Source organism: Thamnophis sirtalis, unplaced genomic scaffold (genome assembly GCF_051295495.1).
Source record: "Thamnophis sirtalis isolate CommonGarterSnake01/CBP01778 unplaced genomic scaffold, rThaSir2_p1.2 scaffold_11, whole genome shotgun sequence".
NCBI lineage: Eukaryota > Metazoa > Chordata > Lepidosauria > Squamata > Natricidae > Thamnophis > Thamnophis sirtalis.
In genome coordinates, this window is record NW_028261391.1 from 21213757 (window position 1) to 21232156 (window position 18400).

The 18400-nt window shown below is 39.9% G+C and overlaps 1 protein-coding gene across 1 annotated transcript; it reads left to right on the forward strand.

The window, feature by feature from the left end:
• The first annotated feature begins 6254 nt into the window (after positions 1 to 6254).
• Positions 6255 to 17877, forward strand: SPTSSB (serine palmitoyltransferase small subunit B). Its single transcript, XM_014053760.2, has 2 exons — positions 6255 to 6538; positions 16153 to 17877. Exon 2 carries the CDS (start codon positions 16176 to 16178, stop codon positions 16404 to 16406), a length of 231 nt encoding a protein of 76 aa, XP_013909235.1. The 5' UTR covers positions 6255 to 6538; positions 16153 to 16175; the 3' UTR covers positions 16407 to 17877.
• The last annotated feature ends 523 nt before the right edge of the window (positions 17878 to 18400 follow it).

Here is an 18400-nt window from a genome sequence, read left to right on the forward strand (position 1 = left end):
GTGCTGATAAATAAATAAAGGGAGACTAGTATAGATCTATTTCAAGCTATTTAGTTCTCATCAGCTAGCCATATCCTTACTGGGATTTGTGTATATATATACACACACAGACCATATTTTTCAGAGTATAAGATGCACCTTTTTCCCTCAAAAAAGAGGCTGAAAATCTGCTTCTTATACACCGAATACTGCATTTTTGGCCTCCCAAAACCCCATCCCTTCACCAAAATGAACGTACATAGCCTTTAGGATGGGCCGGGTTTTGCTCAATTTTGAGCAGCCCCAGGAGCATTCTATAAACCTCATAAAGGCTATTCATGCCCCTTTTTGACAAAAAAATGGACCTGTTTTCATGAAAAACGTGCTGGTGCTCATTTTTGCCCCCCAGTGCCACAGGAGCACTCTACAAGGCTCTTAAAGGCTATTCATGCCCTTTTTTTGAAAAAAAAAATGGGCCCATTTTTGCAAAAAAAATGGGCAGTTTTTGGGAGGTCCAGGATTGCCATCTATATCTCTGCCACTGGACGGTCCTTTTGGACCTAAACCATCCCATAGTGATAGAGAAGGGCACATCCTTCTGATCCCAGGGACATCGCAAAGTTCCCGGCAGATCCAGGAAAAGCCCTTTTTTTTGGCCACAGAGAAGCAGCAATTGAAGCTGCTGAAGTTGGGACAGCTCCAGAATAGAAGCAAAATGAAGAGAAAGTGTGTCAAATTGGTGAGATAATTTTATTATTAGAGAAGAAAACACCCCAAAAGATCAAAAGTAAAGTTAAAATTAAAAACAGAAGAGGATAAGCGGCAAGGTTAAACCTGAGTCAAACTTCATGTGTTTTTTTAAAACTTTTTATTGATGGAATTTTTAGAAACGCTTCCTACATATAAGTACAACAGTACAAGTGATTCCAGGATTGGGTGTGAAGTAGGTTCAACCTCTTTTTAGGACTATAGAAATACTGTACAGACACTTTTTCTATCTATTGACTTTTTAATGTATTGCACACACAATATTTCACAATAACATATGACCCCCCCAAAATATGTAAGACCAGCAATCTGTCAAGAGGTGCAACAGTACAATATTTGCTACATTGCAATGAACAGTTTTCTGAAAGGATATGCACGTCAAATAAGAACGAAGGATAAAGGATCAAAAGAAAAAGAGCTGGGCCTTGGAATTACCATCTACAATAATTGACAACTGGGCAGTAGCAGACCATACAGGTACAAATCACCTGATGTCTTGTATCGTCTTAAACAGCAAAAAATATATTGCTTACATTTGCACTTAAGCATGGAATGTAAAAAACGGTTTGCAATTTGCTGGATAAATCTGTTTTTCAGAAGGTGAGTTCCTTTATTTGTTTAGTTTGTACTTGTTGGAGGAAGTAAGTTGTGTACTTGTTGGAGGAAGAAAAGGGGCAATATGCTGACTCTGTAAACCGCTTAGAGAGCCCTGTGAAGCAGTTTGTTTCTAAGTCTAAGTGCTAGAAGTGCTATTGCTATTATAGTTAAATAGTTCGGTGCATGCATACAATCAAATTAAAGAAATTGGCTGCTATCCATTGAGACCTGGGAATACTTCTCATGTCCTTCCAATCAGTACATGCTGGCAAAGTGAAGACTTTCTCCATCTTCTGTTGTTTGATATACAACAAGGATGGAAGTTAAGAGAGCGCCAATGTGTGTTGTTATACTGCTAGATATAGGATTTGGAATATCTGGCTTCAAGTACTCCTTCAGTGGTTGATTTTGGGCCAGTGACACTCTTTTAGTCCAAACTGCCTTACAAGATTGTTTTGGAGTCCTTGGTACCCTCTGAGCTCAGTGGTTTTCTTGCAGACTTTTCATTACCAAATGAGGTAATGGTGTGGGGTTTGCTCTTATTGATTGAGATATAGATAGATAGATAGATAGATAGATAGATAGATAGATAGATAGATAGATAGATAGATAGATAGATAGATAGATAGATAGAGATAGATAGAGATAGATAGATGGATAGATAGATAGATAGATAGATAGAAATAGATAGATAGATAGATAGATAGAGATAGAGATAGAGATAGAGATAGAGAGATAGAGAGATAGAGAGATAGAGAGATAGAGAGAGAGAGAGAGAGAGAGAGAGAGAGAGAGAGAGAGAGAGAGAGAGAGAGATACTGGCTTGGCCCTTCAATATTGGTATAATGTTCTTGGTGATTCCTTGATTAGCCTGTTGTTTCTTGTTAGCTTGTTGTTGTCTACATTGGTAAGCTAGCAGTCAACAACAGCCTAATCAAGAAACCACCAAGACCATGCCAGCTAGCACTGACAGGGCAAGTCACTAGCATATAAAAATAAGAGCAAATCTCACTCCCTTCTAGTGCTGATAATGTAATCTGATAGGTGATAAAGAAAATTTACCAATATCTATTGGAATATAGAATGGTGGAAGAGCAAGTGAAGGAAACTATGATAATGTGGCCAAGAACTTTGGTTACAACATTGAACTGGATAAATGGCAAGATCTATGGGAAAGAAATAGGAAATTAACACTAGCCACATAATGTTACAAGGTTAGCAAAAATGAATAAGAATTAACTTCCACAGTGTAGGAAACACAACTTGGTTTTAGGATTTTTTAAATTATATGTGGTGGTTATGTACAAAAGCCAAGGAATTCTGGTAAAGACATGGTTGGAACAGATGTTAGATCAAAAGATAGACCTAAAACTAGAACTATTCCTATTAGGAATTACAAAAAAGAAATATAATAAAGATTGATATATCTAGTGCTGCATGTTATAACCACAGCAAGATTGGTGTGTGCACAAAATTGGAAAAACAGAGATGCCCCCACCGAAGAAGTGGTAATAAAGAAAATTTTGGTCTATGCAGAAATAGACAGACTAACACTAAAAATCAAAAATAAAGACGAGACAAAATATTATGAAATTTGGAATAAAATGTACTAATGGTTGAAAATGAGGAAAAGGAGTCTGAACAGAATATACTGAGGATTTGTAAAATTGGAACTTGATAATACATAGATAAATATACAAAGGAGGACAAGGGCTATGTTTATAAGATCAAAGTAGCTATGTAGGATAAGTAGAAACTGTATTTGTTGTTATGTTAAAATATGTATGGAAATGACAAAGCCAGAACGGTTGCTCTATGTCCAATGTTTTAATGTTTATTTAATTAAAAAAATGTAAAAAGAAAAAGAAAACCACCAACCTCAGAGAGGAAACAGGAGTCCAACAGTTCATCCACAAGATACAAATATTTTATTTTTTACAGGATTGTTTAGTTTAGTTTTAGTTTAGTTTTAACTTTATTTATATGCTGCCCTTTTCCCTGAGGGGACTCAGGGCGGCTCACAATCCGGGGGGGGGGGGGGAACAAAACAAGATACACACATAAAGACAATACATTGTCTTTGGATTGTTGTTGGATTAATTTGGAAATGGATGCAACATGTCTTTGCTCTCTTTGACAAAACGTAGGATGTAAATATAATATACAAATTGAACGTTAAAATACAAGTGTGCCAGCTAAAAATGTTATATATTGGAGTAAAACAAATTTGGAAAAGCTGAATTCACTCCTGTACCTTTTAATGACCATGAAACAGCTAGCGGTTTATATTTTCTCTAGGCTAGGTGAAATTCAGGTGGGAAGAATCAAGCCTTGGGGAACAGTGGACAGACTCTCAATCTATTTCATGCAAGGTCTAAGAGAGAAAATTTATAAACAGATGCAAGATTTTGTTCCAGCCCGCTTTTAACCTGTTTTTATAGTTTTGTTGAGTTGTGAGTGTAAACTGCTTCACAATTGGAAAGAAGCCCTATAATCAACACCTTTGGTAAAGTAAGTCAGTAATAAAGGAAGCCAGACTTCCAACATCAAGGGACCAGCAATCCACAATCTAAACCATTTTTAATTGCTCTTACAAGAGGTGTCCTCCCAAAGGTGCTTTTTCAGGCGGCAACCTGTTGTTTTTTTCCCCTCTTAAAGACATTTAGCTTCTCATCCAAGAAGCAGCTTCTTTTGCTCTGGCAGGACAGTGGAGAATGTAAAGATTTATAAGAGATGTCCATGTTTGCCAATTACCTCCTCGCGACCCATTAGATCTCATAGATTAGGCCTCCTCCGAATTCCATCTGCCAGTCAGTGTCGACTGGCAACTACGCGGAGGAGAGCCTTCTCGGTAGTAGCTCCGACCCTTTGGAACGATCTCCCCGTGGAGATTCGTACCCTCACCACCCTCCAGACCTTCCGCACAGCCCTTAAAACCTGGCTATCCCGTCAGGCCTGGGGTTAAAGAATGTAACTCACCCCCACCCGAATGGTATGAATGTTGTGTTTTATTTTTTTTACTTATGTATTGCTTTTTGTGTTATTGTTTGTATCCCCCTCCCCATTAGTTGTGAGCCGCCCTGAGTCCCCCCAGGGAAAAGGGTGGCCTATAAATAAATTTCAAATACAAAATACAAATACAAAGCTTTGCATGCTAGGTTGCATCCAAGAAGAGGGGCTGCGGGTTGACTTCCCCCCCCCAAGTCGACCCCCTCCCCGTCCCCGCGATTCAAACAAATAATTCTCCAATAACTCACCACTGACAAACTACTCACTAAGGCTGCATTACTATTACTATTAGTCTTCTCATCGTTCTTATCACCCATCTCCTCCCACTTACGGCTGTATGACTGCAACGTTGCTGCTTGCATCCTTACAATGTATACTGACATTGTTTCCTGATTGCTTATTTGTACCCTATGACTAAGTGTTGTACTTATGATTCTTGACGAATGTAGCTTGTATTTTTATGTACACTGAGAGCACATGCACCAAAAATAAATTCCTTGTGCGTCCAATCACACCTGGCCAATAAGGAATTCTATTCCTCGTTGTACTGCGAAGAATCTCACACGCGGTTTCATCAAGGCGCATTTTATTCGTGCGGGCGCGAAGAGAAGCCTTTCACTGAGGCTTATTTCACTTCTTCCTCGCGGGCTGATATTATTTCATTCCACCCCCCACCCCCACCCTCCCAAAAGAGCTGAGCGACAGCTCGCCCTCGTCTCCTTGCACGACTTGCCAAGTCCACCCCACTGCGGATCTGAGGAGGGGGGATGGGGGGGACAGGAGAAACTGAGCGGCGGTCCATGCGTTGCAACGAGACCGCGCGCGCGTTCCCGGTTAATTTCATCCATTCATTCGTTCCTTCAAAAAGCGCGAAAGTTCCCGAGGGCTGGGCTGGGAGGGGAGGGGAGGAGGACGGGAACGGCGAGAAATTCGTCTCTCTGGGTGGGGCGGAAACTCCTGGCGGTAAATCAAGGATTTGCGTCCGCGTGGGGCATCCTTGGCGAGGAAGGGAAAAGGCTGGCTTCACCGCCCCTCCTGCCTCACGCAGCGCCTCCGCAGTCTCGGCGATTTCTCCATCCGACTTGTGCGCATGTTGCCTCGGCGCCCTTCGTCTCTCCGCTGCTTCCAACCGTCCCTCGTCCCCGCCTCTCTTTCTCTCTCTTTCCTTCTTCTTCTTCTTTTGGTTATTAAATAATGCATCGAAAGCTAAGCGGGCTCCCGGGTGATTCTTGAGAAGGGAGAAAGCTTCCTTCCTTCAGGCTGCAGACATTGGTGTGGGTTGTTCCCTGCTTTGTTGTTTCTTTTCTTTTTTTCCTTCGCCTGCCCGGCAAGGAATGATAAAACAGCTGCAGGTCCTGCACAGCGATGCCGCTGTGCTCCCCCCCCCGCCTTTACACGCCTCGCTCGGCTTAAGAAAAGAACAAGAGCCCCCCCCCCCCAAAAAAAAAAAAAAAAAACGCCGGCGAGGCTCAGAGGTGCGTAAAAGCGCCCGAGTGTTTTGCGGCGGGAGATCTCCGTTCCCTGGAATCTTCCCCGCAACCTAACGGCGAGCCCGGCTTTTATAAATGCGTGAGCCTCTTCAGACGGGGGGTAGAGGGGCTGCTTCTCCGCATCGTTTGGAAGGTTAAGGGTGGGCTGACCGCGGGGAAGATCTTTTCCGCAGCTTCCCAAATGGAAAAGCGTTAAAATATACCTGAACGTTCGAGAAGGAAGAAATCGCTAAATAGGAAAGGGGGGGGGAGAGGGAATAATCTTCCTCTTCCATCAACCCATCCCGGCGGGTTGTCCTTCTTTAAAACATCCCTGCCACTGCGGCACTGCAGAAGTTACTGGTGGCTTCCCGCGGGCTGGGTTTAAGCAGCAGCGCACCTGAGCAGCGCTTCTGTTGGTGGTGGTGGTGATGGGCACCCATCAGACTTGAGATCTAGATACATACAAGTTGAATCTTGTATTTGCTTTTGATCCTGTAAAAAAAGGAGGCAGCAGAGCCATGGGAATTTTCGTCCCTATCAATGAGCAAATCTATGGAACTGGGCTGGCTGCAGAAGGGAGTTTACTATAGCAGGGTGGAGCTACCTTGCTGTGGAGAAACCCTGCTATGTTCTCAAATCGCTCACTCTTAGTAGCCAGGCCAGCTAGCAAAGGACTTTCCAGCATCATCTATTTCCCTTTGGAAACACTTAAGGTGAGTACTTCTTTCATGTAGGACCTCTTTGAAATTTTTATGTTTGGCTCTGATCCTCCAGGTGCCGCTTGGACCTAAAAATCTTGCTGATGTATATATGTGCGTGAAGTTGTCTGCAATACAAATTCTTCCATGTCACATCAAATCAATTGTATCAATAAAGACAAAGGTTTTTTTTAAAGGTATGAATACATGCGAGGCCCAATTTTGCCCCTCAATAATAAGCCAGCTCCCCCCCCCTGTCCTCTTTTCAACCTCCATTCCAACTCCAGATAAAAAGCCTTGTGGAACTCAAAAGCTTGCTGACTTCTTCCTGCCTATTTAATTGGTGTTAGTAGAATAACCTTTTGATGACTGATAGGTAGGCGGTAATAGGTCATTTCTATTTCTTAAGAGTTCTAATTAAAATAGTGAAGAGGTACTTATCCCACCCAGAAAAAGTCTGGAAAGAAGGTCAGTTCTACAGAGGCAGGATCTAATATTCCTACAGAAACTTTTTCAGGTAGATATCTATACTTGTGATTTATTCTACCAGTAGTAGGACTAAATTGAGCCTTTTCAGGAGCCAGATGGAGGCAATTTCAGCTTAGCTGTCTTCACCGCTCTTTTGTTCAAAAGAACTAAAAAGTTTTCAAAACAGCTATGCCGTTTACTTTTTGGCACCAAATTAGAAAAGGAGACACTTAGAGATTTTAAAAAATGGGTTAAATGCAAGAACTTTCTCATTGGAATAACTTTGTTCTTTTTTTTAAATAATAATAAGATTAAAAGCTTAGGTAACAACAATAAAATAAAATAAAATATGAAGGAAAAAAGAAAGTAATAGAAAAATGTGCAAGAAAACAAAAAAGTAAACATTAAGTAAACATGGTTGTTAAGCAAATCCAGTGTTTGCTGTGGAATGGGAATTTTTTTCTGGAAACCAAAAGTAAACACCAACTTCTAGGGGAAAAAAACATTGTAAATCACGGTCATGTGACCAAGGGGTGCTACAAGGAATCTTAAATATGGGCTGGTTACCAATGCACAAAATGTAGTCATGTCACCATTGGGGTGGGGCACAAAGACCAGAACTTTTGAACTGGCTCATAAATTTTTTTTTGGGGGGGGGGAAATCCATCATAACTTCAGATGGTCATTAACCTGTAATTCAAAGACTACTTGTTAAAAAGATCTCCCCATTAAGAAAATGACTTTGCATCACATTTTCATCACAACCATTATAAGCAATTTCATAATCTCTTCACCTTTTAATTAACAAATATAAAATTCTTCATCTAATAATTAATTTATTAATACTAGGAAAATCAACTAACACCTCTTCCTTATCCAATTATTGACAAAAAGTCTAAAGAGCTCTAAAATATTGACAATATTGATTAATTAACAAATATAAAACTCAGCATTCACATCTCAACTTTTAGCTGTAAGCAAAATTCGATTTAAAGGGTATAAGATGGTCCGATCCTAGTGTAAACAAACTAAACTTAGTTTCAGGGAAAAAGAAACCAGTTCTCTTTCAAAAAAAGAACAAACTCCAACATAATTTTTATCCCATTCGAAACACCATGTTTCCCCGAAAATAAGACAGGGTCTTATTTTCTTTTGACCCCCCCCCCCCGAAATAAGCACTTGCCCTATTTTGGGGGAGGTCTTATTATTTTTGAGGTGCAGGAGGCGGCAAGTGTGGTCACCTCATAGCTGCTGCTGTGTTGCATTATTTTCAGAGAGGGCTTATTTTTGGTGGAGGGCTTATTTTAGTGCATGCACTCAAAAGCCCAATTGGGCTTATCCAGGGGAGGGATTTTCAGGGAAACAGAATACCAACAATTTCCAAAACTCCCACATCAAATAGTAACATATCTCATTTAAATAAATATTCCATATCTCAACTGTAAACCATAAACAAATCCACATGTTGCAAATATAAAGTAACTCCAGCATTTTAGTATAAACAAAAGACTAGAATATGAAATAATCAGAATGGTGCCCTCTGGTGCTTTGGAAAATAAACTGACCCTTTCCTCTTTATGGTAGCCTCTCAAATACTGCTATCTTGTCACCCCTAGTCCTTCTTTTCTCTAGACTGGCCATACCCAATTCCTGCAATTGTTCATGTTTTTGTCTCCAGGGTCTTAATCATCTTAGTTCAGGGGTGTCAAACTGGTGACCTGTGGGCTAAATGTTTCAGGCGCAGACCACACCCATCCCAGGTCTGCAAAGCAAAAAAATGTCACAATATGTCATATGATGCGATTGGGTTTGACATCCATGTCTTAGTTGTTTTTCTTTTGCGCTTTTTCCAAAGCTTGAACAACTTTTTTTTTGCAAAGGGACTGGATGCAGTATTCCAGGTGTGGTCTTACTAAGTCTTTATCAGACAGTACTAATACTTAACGTAATTTTGATTATATGCCACTGTTTATACAGCCAAGGATTGTATTAGCTTTTTGGCTGCTCTCATATACTGCTGGGTCATGTTGAAGTGATTGTCCACTAGGACTCAAAAATCCCTCTCCTAGCTACTGTTTTTGAGCCAGGTTTCGCCTAATCTGTACTTGTATCCTTGAGTTTTCCTGCTTAGTTGTAAAACCTTGCTTTTCTCCACATTAAAATTCATGTCAGGTAGAGCCCATTTTTCAAGTCTGTCAAGATATTTTTGGATTCTGAGCTTGTCTTCTGGAGTGTTGGTTATTCCTGCCAGCTCAGTGTCATCTGCAAATTTGATGAGTTTATTTTATTCAGTATACCATATTTATCAGTTGACATATTAGTGAATCCAAAAAGAACACCCAAAGTAACAATCTATCCCACTTTAACCCTGGTCAAATAAACTGACTTCATGTTCCTTTTTTGTACAGAACAATCTTAACTCTATAATCTGTTTGGATGATTGTTGATTCTTATGAAGAATATCTTTAACAATTTTAGCTCTTTTGTGAGTCCAGGAAAAAGAAATTATTCCAATTGCTCTCTGGGTTTGCCATTTTTATTTTCTTAGTTTTTCTTACAATTTTCTCTTTATATTGGATGTCAACTTCTTATTCAGAGTTCAAACTACTGATCAGCTAATGACATGAATGGAATGGTTATTTCAATTATTGGAAAACAGTCTTTAAAAAAACATTTATATTGCATTGTTTGTCCTGAACTGGCAAATGATCTGTTGTGCCTTTACAAGTCATCCCCATCTTATGGCCATTCACTTAAAGACGGTTCAAAGTTATGATTGTCTCGCTAAAAGTGACTTGCAACCTGCTATTCACACTTATGACCATTGCCTCATCACTGCAATCATGTGACTATAATTTGGTCCCACATTATTTGACTTACAATTACTACTCTTTATATTGTATTCTTGTAGTATTTTGCAGAGGGCAGACTGAAGAAAAACTTTAGCTTGTAAAGAAGTCTCTTTAACTTCAACTTTCATTGTAACCTTTTAATACGTTGTTCAAGGTTACCACATTCAGTTTAAAATGTTTTCATCAGCTACTAGGATGGAGGTCATTTGTTGAACTTTATTGATTTATAGATTATTGGGATAGACTATACAATCAATTGGTACAAAACAAAAATTGGTCTCATTTGAGACAACGATGAAATTGCCTACATATGGGAGGTTGAACAACTAGCCTCGTGTTGCGACCGGAATAATCTGGAACTGAACACACTCAAAACCATAGAAATGGTGGTAGACGTTAGGAGAAACCCTCCCATACTACCACCTCTTACAATACTAGACAACACAGTATCAACAGTAAAGATATTCAAATTTCTAGATTCTATCATATCTCAAGACATAAAATGGACACTTAACATCAAAAACATCATCATCAAAAAGTACAACAAAGAATATTCTTTCTGCACCATCTCAGGAAGCTCAAACTTCCCAAGGAGCTGCTGATACAGTTCTACAGAGGAATTATTGAGTCTGTCATCTGCACCTCCATAACTGTCTGCTTTGGTTCTGCAACCCAACAGCACAGACCCAGGCTTCAGAGGATAATTAGAACTGCAGAAAAAACCATTACTACCAACCTGCCTTCCATTGAAAACCTGTACACTGCACGAGTCAAAAAGAGGGCCGTGAAAATATTTACAGACCCCCTCACATCCTGGACATAAATTGTTTCAACTCCTACCCTCAAAAGACATTATAGAGCACTGCACACCAAGACAACTAGACACAAGAACAGTTTTTTCCCAAATGTCATCACTCTGCCAAACAAATAATTCCCTCACCACTGTCAAACTATTCATTAAGTCTGCATTACTATTACTATTACTCTTCTCACCGTTCCTATTACCCATCTCCTCCCACTTATGACTACAGGACTGTAACTTTGTTGCTTGTTTCCTTACGATTTATATTGATATCAATTGTTTCCTGCGATTTCTCCGCGGGTCGTTCATGAAGCCAATGTGGAAGGAAGACTCGGACACAAATTCCCTTCGGGACGAACCGACCCAGAACGGAGTCCGGGGGTCCTTTTTTATTGAGCATACACAAGGGAGGGGTGGATTCATATAGCCAATGGGGACCAATCATGATTGTGCAAGTTTACAGTATATGGTAACTCATTTACTTCCATGTAGACCTAAAGAATACTCATAGTCAATAAACCTTTTATCGCCATGTAAATTTCCAATCCTTAATTAATGTTAGGGAGTTAATTAGTTGTACCCCTGATTTAATCAACGCTTATAATTAAGAGTCTGTGATTGCTGATCTATTTAGTGTTAAGGGTTAAACAGTTGGTCTTACTGATCCAATCATATGGTTAATCATTACTTCTGTTCTATACGTGTTTCATATATCGCAAGTTTCCTGATTGCTTATTTGTACCCTATGACTATCACTAAGTGTTCTACCTTATGAGGACCCGGATTGTTGTTGGGGGCAATATGCTGACTGTGTAAACCGTTTAGAGAGGGCTGAAAGCCCTATGAAGCGGTATATAAGTCTAATTGCTAACTGCTTATGATTCTTGACTAATGTCTTTTTATGTACACTGAAAGCATATGGACCAAAGACAAATTCCTTGTGTGTCCAATCACACTTGGCCAATAAAGAATTCTATTCTATTCTATTCTATCAGTAGATAGCAAGTCTATTAATTGATAGATGGATAGAGGCAGGCAGGCAGGCATTAAATATGTAAAAATGCATCTAAAGTGGTGCCTGCTCTCTGTTACATATGAATATCACTCAATACCAGATTGTTGCCTTTTTTAAAAAATTTAAACCATTTTGGCCTCTGGGGTAGCAATGTTCAGGCCCTGCTTTTCTACTTGCTCGAAAGCATTCATGGGGTTGTGAAATCTTGACTTGTCCACTTGTTACATAGAAGGGATGGCAATAAATGTTTAGAAAGAAGCTGGAAAAACATGAAGGCAAAGGTTTGTTTGACCTGGCAGGCTGCATCTAACAAGATCTGAGGTAAGTTGGAGTGCTCCAACTGGAGCATATGTTTGCTCTGCAAATGGATTAATGAATAATTCTAAGAGAACTACTCAGAATATTGACTGGAAGAGTATTAAGCAAGTAAAGACACAAGATGGAAAAAGAACTGTCCACTTTCTTTTTGGAAGAAAGGCAGTATAGAAATTCAGTAATATCTATTCCGAAAGAATTATGTTGGACATAATTCTATCTGAACATTGTCTGGTTGTACTGATCTTACAACCAGATAATGTATGTAGGGAACAGCTTAAGATAATATTAATTAGTGGTAGTTTTACTATTATAATGTTCCACCCATGAGAAAACCCAGCCTATGGGAAACCATAGCCGGTCACAAGCCCGGATAAATGGGCAGTGTTGGTTCCCGTGGCGACGGAACCGTGAAACAAGCTGAGAATCCAATGGCAGGACAACACACGGACAACACACGGATAAACAACTCTGTAATCCGTGACGTTCTGCCTTTGGCCTTCACAATGCAACGATCACTGCCTTGTGGATGTTGACGTTTACGAAGATTAAGTCCAAGTCCAAGTCCACCCATAAGAAACAAATGATGTTGGTTTGGATTTTAACCATGCATGCTGCTTGAGAGTATTAGAATCATTTCTTTGAGTTACAACTACACTTTTACCCAAGGTTATCTAATTTGACATTCATTTTGGACCATATCGAATATTGAGTTCTAACGAAGTCTTTCTTTAACATATTTGGATATTCTTAATATTGAAAAAGGATAAATAGAAAAATGCACGTATACCACCAGGTTGTTCCATGTAACAATTTGGTTTCTACTGACTAGCAGGAATATTTCAGAGATTAGCTGGGAATGCTAAAATTGAGAACATCTTTCGCTAAAAAAGAAAACATCTACAAACAAACTAGGTTTTCTACATTTAAGCTATTGCTTTTCTGTAAATAACAGTTATATCCTCATTGGGAACGAGTCCTCTGACTTTATCTCTACAGATTGAACCAATCTTAGATATGTTAAGTATCAAATGAGCTAGAAAAACCAGTCTTTGATGGAAGAAGGTGAAGCTGTTTTTCAGGTTTTCCCTTATGTGTTGCTCCAAGAAAAATATTTTTGAGGAAGTGGGGTAGTGAAATGGGGTGAGGGATTGTATTGCTCTTTCAGTTTCACAATAGTTTAAAATAATTGGATAAGTACAAGTCTTTTTGCCTGATAACAATAAATAATATACATAACATAAATACCAGGTGGGTATTTGGCATTTGTGATGGTCTGCCGGTCAGGAGAAGAGTGGCTAGAGTCACTGATGGGCAGAAGAGGATGAAGGAAATCCTCCTAAAATCTGCTTGAGTTGTATAGTGATTACTTTAGTCTGGCAAGATTCTTGTCTATAGGCAAGTAACAATAAACATACTATCCTGATTTGGAGAACATTAAGAGGCAGGAGGACTTAGGGAAAGCTTACGAGTTGTATAGTGATTACTTTAGTTTGGCAAGATTCTTGTCTACAGGCAAGTAACGATAAACATACTATCCTGATCTGGAGGACATTGAGAGGCAGGACTTAGGGAAAGCTTTCTGGCTCCAAATGCCATTTTGACCACCAGTTGTCGGCTGTGACCAGGGGGGCATTTGCCCAGGTTCGCCTGGTCCGTCAGTTGCGGCCCTACCTAAACCGGGAGGCCTTCGCAACAGTCACTCGAGCCCTTGTGATCTCTAGGCTGGAATACTGCAATGGGCTCTACATGGGGTTGCCCTTAAAGTGCATCCGGTGACTGCAGTTAGTCCAGAATGCAGCCACGCGAGTGATAGTGGGCGCACCGCGGTTCGCCCACGTTACACCCATCCTCCGCGAGCTGCACTGGCTACCTGTCAATCTCTGGGTACGCTTCAGGGTATTGATGACCATCTTTAAAGCACTCCATGGTAGTGGATCTGGGTACTTGAGAGACCGCCTTCTGCCGATCACCTCCCTCCGACCGATTAGATCGCACAGACTGGGCCTCCTCCGCACTCCATCCACCAGTCAATGTCGACTGGCGATTACACGGAGGAGAGCCTTTTCTGTTGCAGCTCCGACCCTATGGAACGACCTCCCCGTCGAGATCCGTACCCTCACCACCATCCAGACCTTCCGCAAAGCCCTCAAGACCTGGCTCTCCCATCAGGTCTGGGGATAGGTTCCCAATTTACCCGCCCGAGTGTTGACTGTTGAATGCAAGTTGTGTTTTTATTATTTTCTTTCCTTTGTTCACATATTGTTTGTCTTTGATATTGCACCCCCTTCCCTTTGATTGTAAGCCGCCCTGAGTCCCCTCAGGGAAAAGGGCGGCCTATAAATCTTAATAAAATGACTTAAAAAAAATATGACTAAAATTAGATGTGCTGTTGCCCCTGCCAGCTATCTTAGTCAGTTGGAGTCAGCAAACCACCAGAAAGCATTTGCATTTATATGGTGCCATGCACTTCCATCGGCCATCCTGTATGGCAAGTATAAATGGACATCATTCATGGAAAGACTCTGTCCCTATGGCTCAGAAGAGGTGGATATTGTGGATCACATGTTCCTTAGATGTTCCCTTTATACTGAGATTAGGAAAAAACATATTCTGCCAATAACTGCTCGGTATCCTGGCCATTCTGACATTACCTATCTCCAGTGGCTACTTAAGGATGACCAGTCCATAACTACAGCACAGGTGGCCAGTAACAATTGTGGCAAATCCTGCATTGCTTAGTCACTTCCCTTTTAGCATTGAACCTACAATGGGCCACAGAGTTTAGAGATTGCAACTATCTTATAGTCAGACCATGTATAATTGACACTGGATTTTATTATAAATTTTAGTAGTTATTTATTATTTTATACTATAGGTTTTAAGTGTATATATACTGAGTGCTTTTATTTGTTCTGGTCGCTGGTATAAGAATAAAATAAAATACTATCCTGATTAGCTCCTTGTATCATTTCTGGTTCCTTGTACCTGACAATATTCTGTTGTGGTAGTATCACTGTATGGAAGAATTACTCCATTATTCAGTTATGTGTCTGATGCAAGAGGTTACATTATTCACATCTTCTGAGAACATATATACTAGATTGGGTCCATGGAATTCCCATGGAAAAATAACCCAGCCTTCTTTCTTCTAACCTGCCAGTTTACGTGTATGATAGAAGTAAGATTGATTCAGAAATAGTTGAGATGAAAATCAATACTGAATGGGATAGTGAATACTGTTCACTATTAACAGCATAATTCAGTGAATACAGAATGAAATGTATTGACAGAGAGATAGAATTAAGATCAAGTGAAGTATTAGTGCCACTTTATAATGCCTTGGTGAGACCACACTTTAAATAATGCATCTAGATTTTGTCACCATGATAAAAATAATGTTGAGACTCTAGAAAGAGTGCAGAGAAGAGCAACAAAGATTATCAGGGGACTGAAGGCTAAAATATATGAGAAACAGTTGGAAGAACTGATTATGACTAGTTTAATGAAAAGAAGGACTAAAGGTGACATGATAGTATTGTTCCAATATCTAAGGGGCTGCCACAAACAAAAGAGAGTCAACCTATTCTCCAAAGCAACTGATGGCAGGTTCAAGAAGCAATGGATAAATAGTTAGAACAATTACTCAGTGGAATGACTTGCCTCCAGAAGTTGTAGGTGCTCCAACACTGGAGGTTTTTAAGAAGAGATTGAACAACCATTTGTCTGAAATATTATAGGGCTTCCTCCTTGAGAAGGGGTTTGGACTTGGAGACCTCCATGGTCTGGTCTCTTCCAACTCTGTTACTCTGTTATAGCTTCCTAAAGTGGCTTGTTCCCTGAGACTGTCTAAAGGGAAGCCACTCTTTACACCAGGGGTCGTCACAATGGCGTCACGTCATATCGGGACTTTTTCCCTCTTCACTAAACCAGGTGTGGGCGTAGCCAGCACGTGACGCATCTGGCCCGCAGGCCGGGAGTTTGACAACCCTGCTTAACACCTTACATCAGTGATGTTTCTTCTGACCTAAATTACACCAGTAGCTTTCAGCCTGCAAACACTGAGAGAAGGAGAGGCTCAGGCTCAATATCTGCTATTTCCTTTTTTAGAACTGATAACCAGATAATCAGTTTTTTTTTTTTTCACCATGACTCTACATTGTCTGCTTTCTCTTAGGTTTCCTGACATTTGAGCCAACAATGGATCTGAAGAAAATTAAGGATTACATTTGCTGGCTGCATTATCAATATCTCCTGGTCACCTGCTGTTATGTCCTGGAGCCTTGGGAAAGATCCATATTCAATACTATCTTAATTACTGTCGTTGCTATGGTGGTGTACACCGCCTACGTTTTCATCCCCATCCATGTCTTCTTGGCTTTTGATTTTTTCTCCCAAGTCTTTGGATGCCAAACTGAAAACACACTTTGACCCTCCAAGTAGTGACTCAAGGCTTTGCCTTCTCTGGAAATGCTCTTCCTCCACACTATTATACTCAGCTCTGCCGAGATTTTTTGGGGACATGATTGTGAGCCTGTTGGATGAAATGCGCATATCCCACTCCCCCTGGCCATCCCCTCCTCTTGAATAAAAAGCCATGCCATCAGGCTGGTCCTCACAGGAATGCATGCTTGCACAACTTCAGTCCAACCATGTGTCGGTCTCTGGAATTAGCTTCAAGAACTGAGTTCACACATGACAGATTGCAATCAAATGCAAGCATTTGCTCTTTGAACATAGTTCCCCTTTGGAAGAAACAATCGACTTGCATTTTACCTTTCAGTTGTCTGGATTCACATTATGTAAGTTTAGGATTTGGGTTTGGTTGATGTTTTAATTGGAAGGACACACAGCTGCGAACATTTTAATACAATGAAATAAAAAGGAAAAATATGTTAGGTTTTCAAAAGATTCAATAACTTTTAATTTTACAACGGCGCCTGCCTCCCCTATGTTCCCTAACAAACTAGTATCTCAAGAAGTAACTTAACAGGGAGTTTAGTTTTAGAGAGATGGCCTCATTGTATTTAAAGGACGAGAGTAATTTTTTGAAAGACACACAATCAGTTGCAGATGAACGTGGATCGACCTTTTCTCCTCAGTAAAGCATTTTCTCCTATTCTCTTTTCATGTACGCATCTTTGCCAATTCTTATAAGAAATAGGTTTTAACACTGGGGACTGGCCAAAGAACTATTGTGTCCACCTCTCTCAATCATCAATCGTTGTATTAGCAATACCTTGAATTCCAGTATCTTATTTTTTTTTTAGTTCTACAGGCAATAAGATATAAGGATACAAGAAAAAGAATAACAACTGAAATATTAACATTTTTCCCTTTTAAGATGCCTTGGCTTTCTGCAAGAAGTAATCTTAAGACTTTCACCTGATATTTATTGGGATGTTTTTGCAAACTGGCATTAATTTTGCTTAATACCAGCCGAGGATTGCTTTTTATTCTGTTATTGTTCAGCTGAGAGAAATGCATGTGCACACAAATGTGTGTAAAAGTAATACTCTAATTGCAAGGGCTCTAAAGCATGTACATGGTTGTACTGGGGATTCAGGACTACAGTACTGCTTCTTTTCAGAAAGCAGAAAAATTAAAGGGGATTATATTTTATTCTTGAAAATGCCAGTATCGTACTTTGTATAGAAGGAATATAAATGTCAAAGAGCAAGCTTGCATTATCGGTGTATTCTTGCAGTTCACAAAGCTTGCAGTAAAAGTGGCTGTATGCGTCAAATATCTGCACAATTACATACAATGAAATATTTGTCCCTTATGCTGATGGCAATAGATTGTAAGCTTTTAAAAGCAACTGCTGTATCTCTCCCAGCAAACTGGACTGAAAAGATCTGAACATGTATGTAAAAACGATAAAAGTTGGATTTATCTTTAAATGCATTTGTGTGTTGTTTTCTTATCTGCAGTCCAGCTTTCTTCATGCACCTCGCAGACAAGATCACAGTAATATTCCTTTGAGCTTACATGGTTTTATGAGCATTTTTATTTTATGAATGTTTTATTGTTTTCAGGAATTTCATAATGTTAGTTTTATTTATTGAATGCGTTACTAGCCGTTTTGATATTTGCATGTGATTGCATGTGTACATTACTTCCTCATTTCCAACGGTTTCATTCTTCCTGTTTTAAATGAATCCATACAAGTGCATATTTTGCAACCAAAAAAAAAACACATTTCAGAGTTAGCAATGGCTCAGCATGATTACAAATATTTCTGGTAGTATATTTCTTGATTACCAGAGTTCTGTGCTTCGGAATGAAGAACATCAGTTCAGTGGGGAAATCCAGCAGGTTCTGAGTGGAAATTTTGAGTAGTTCGGAGAACAGGTAGCAGAAATTTGGAGTAGTTTAAAGAACTGGCAAATGCCACCTCTGGCTGGCCCCAGAGTAGGGTGGGA

Coding starts and splice junctions, on each gene's coding strand:
- SPTSSB (XM_014053760.2), top strand. CDS start 16,176: ATGGATCTGAAGAAAATTAAGGATTACATTTGCTGGCTGCATTATCAA.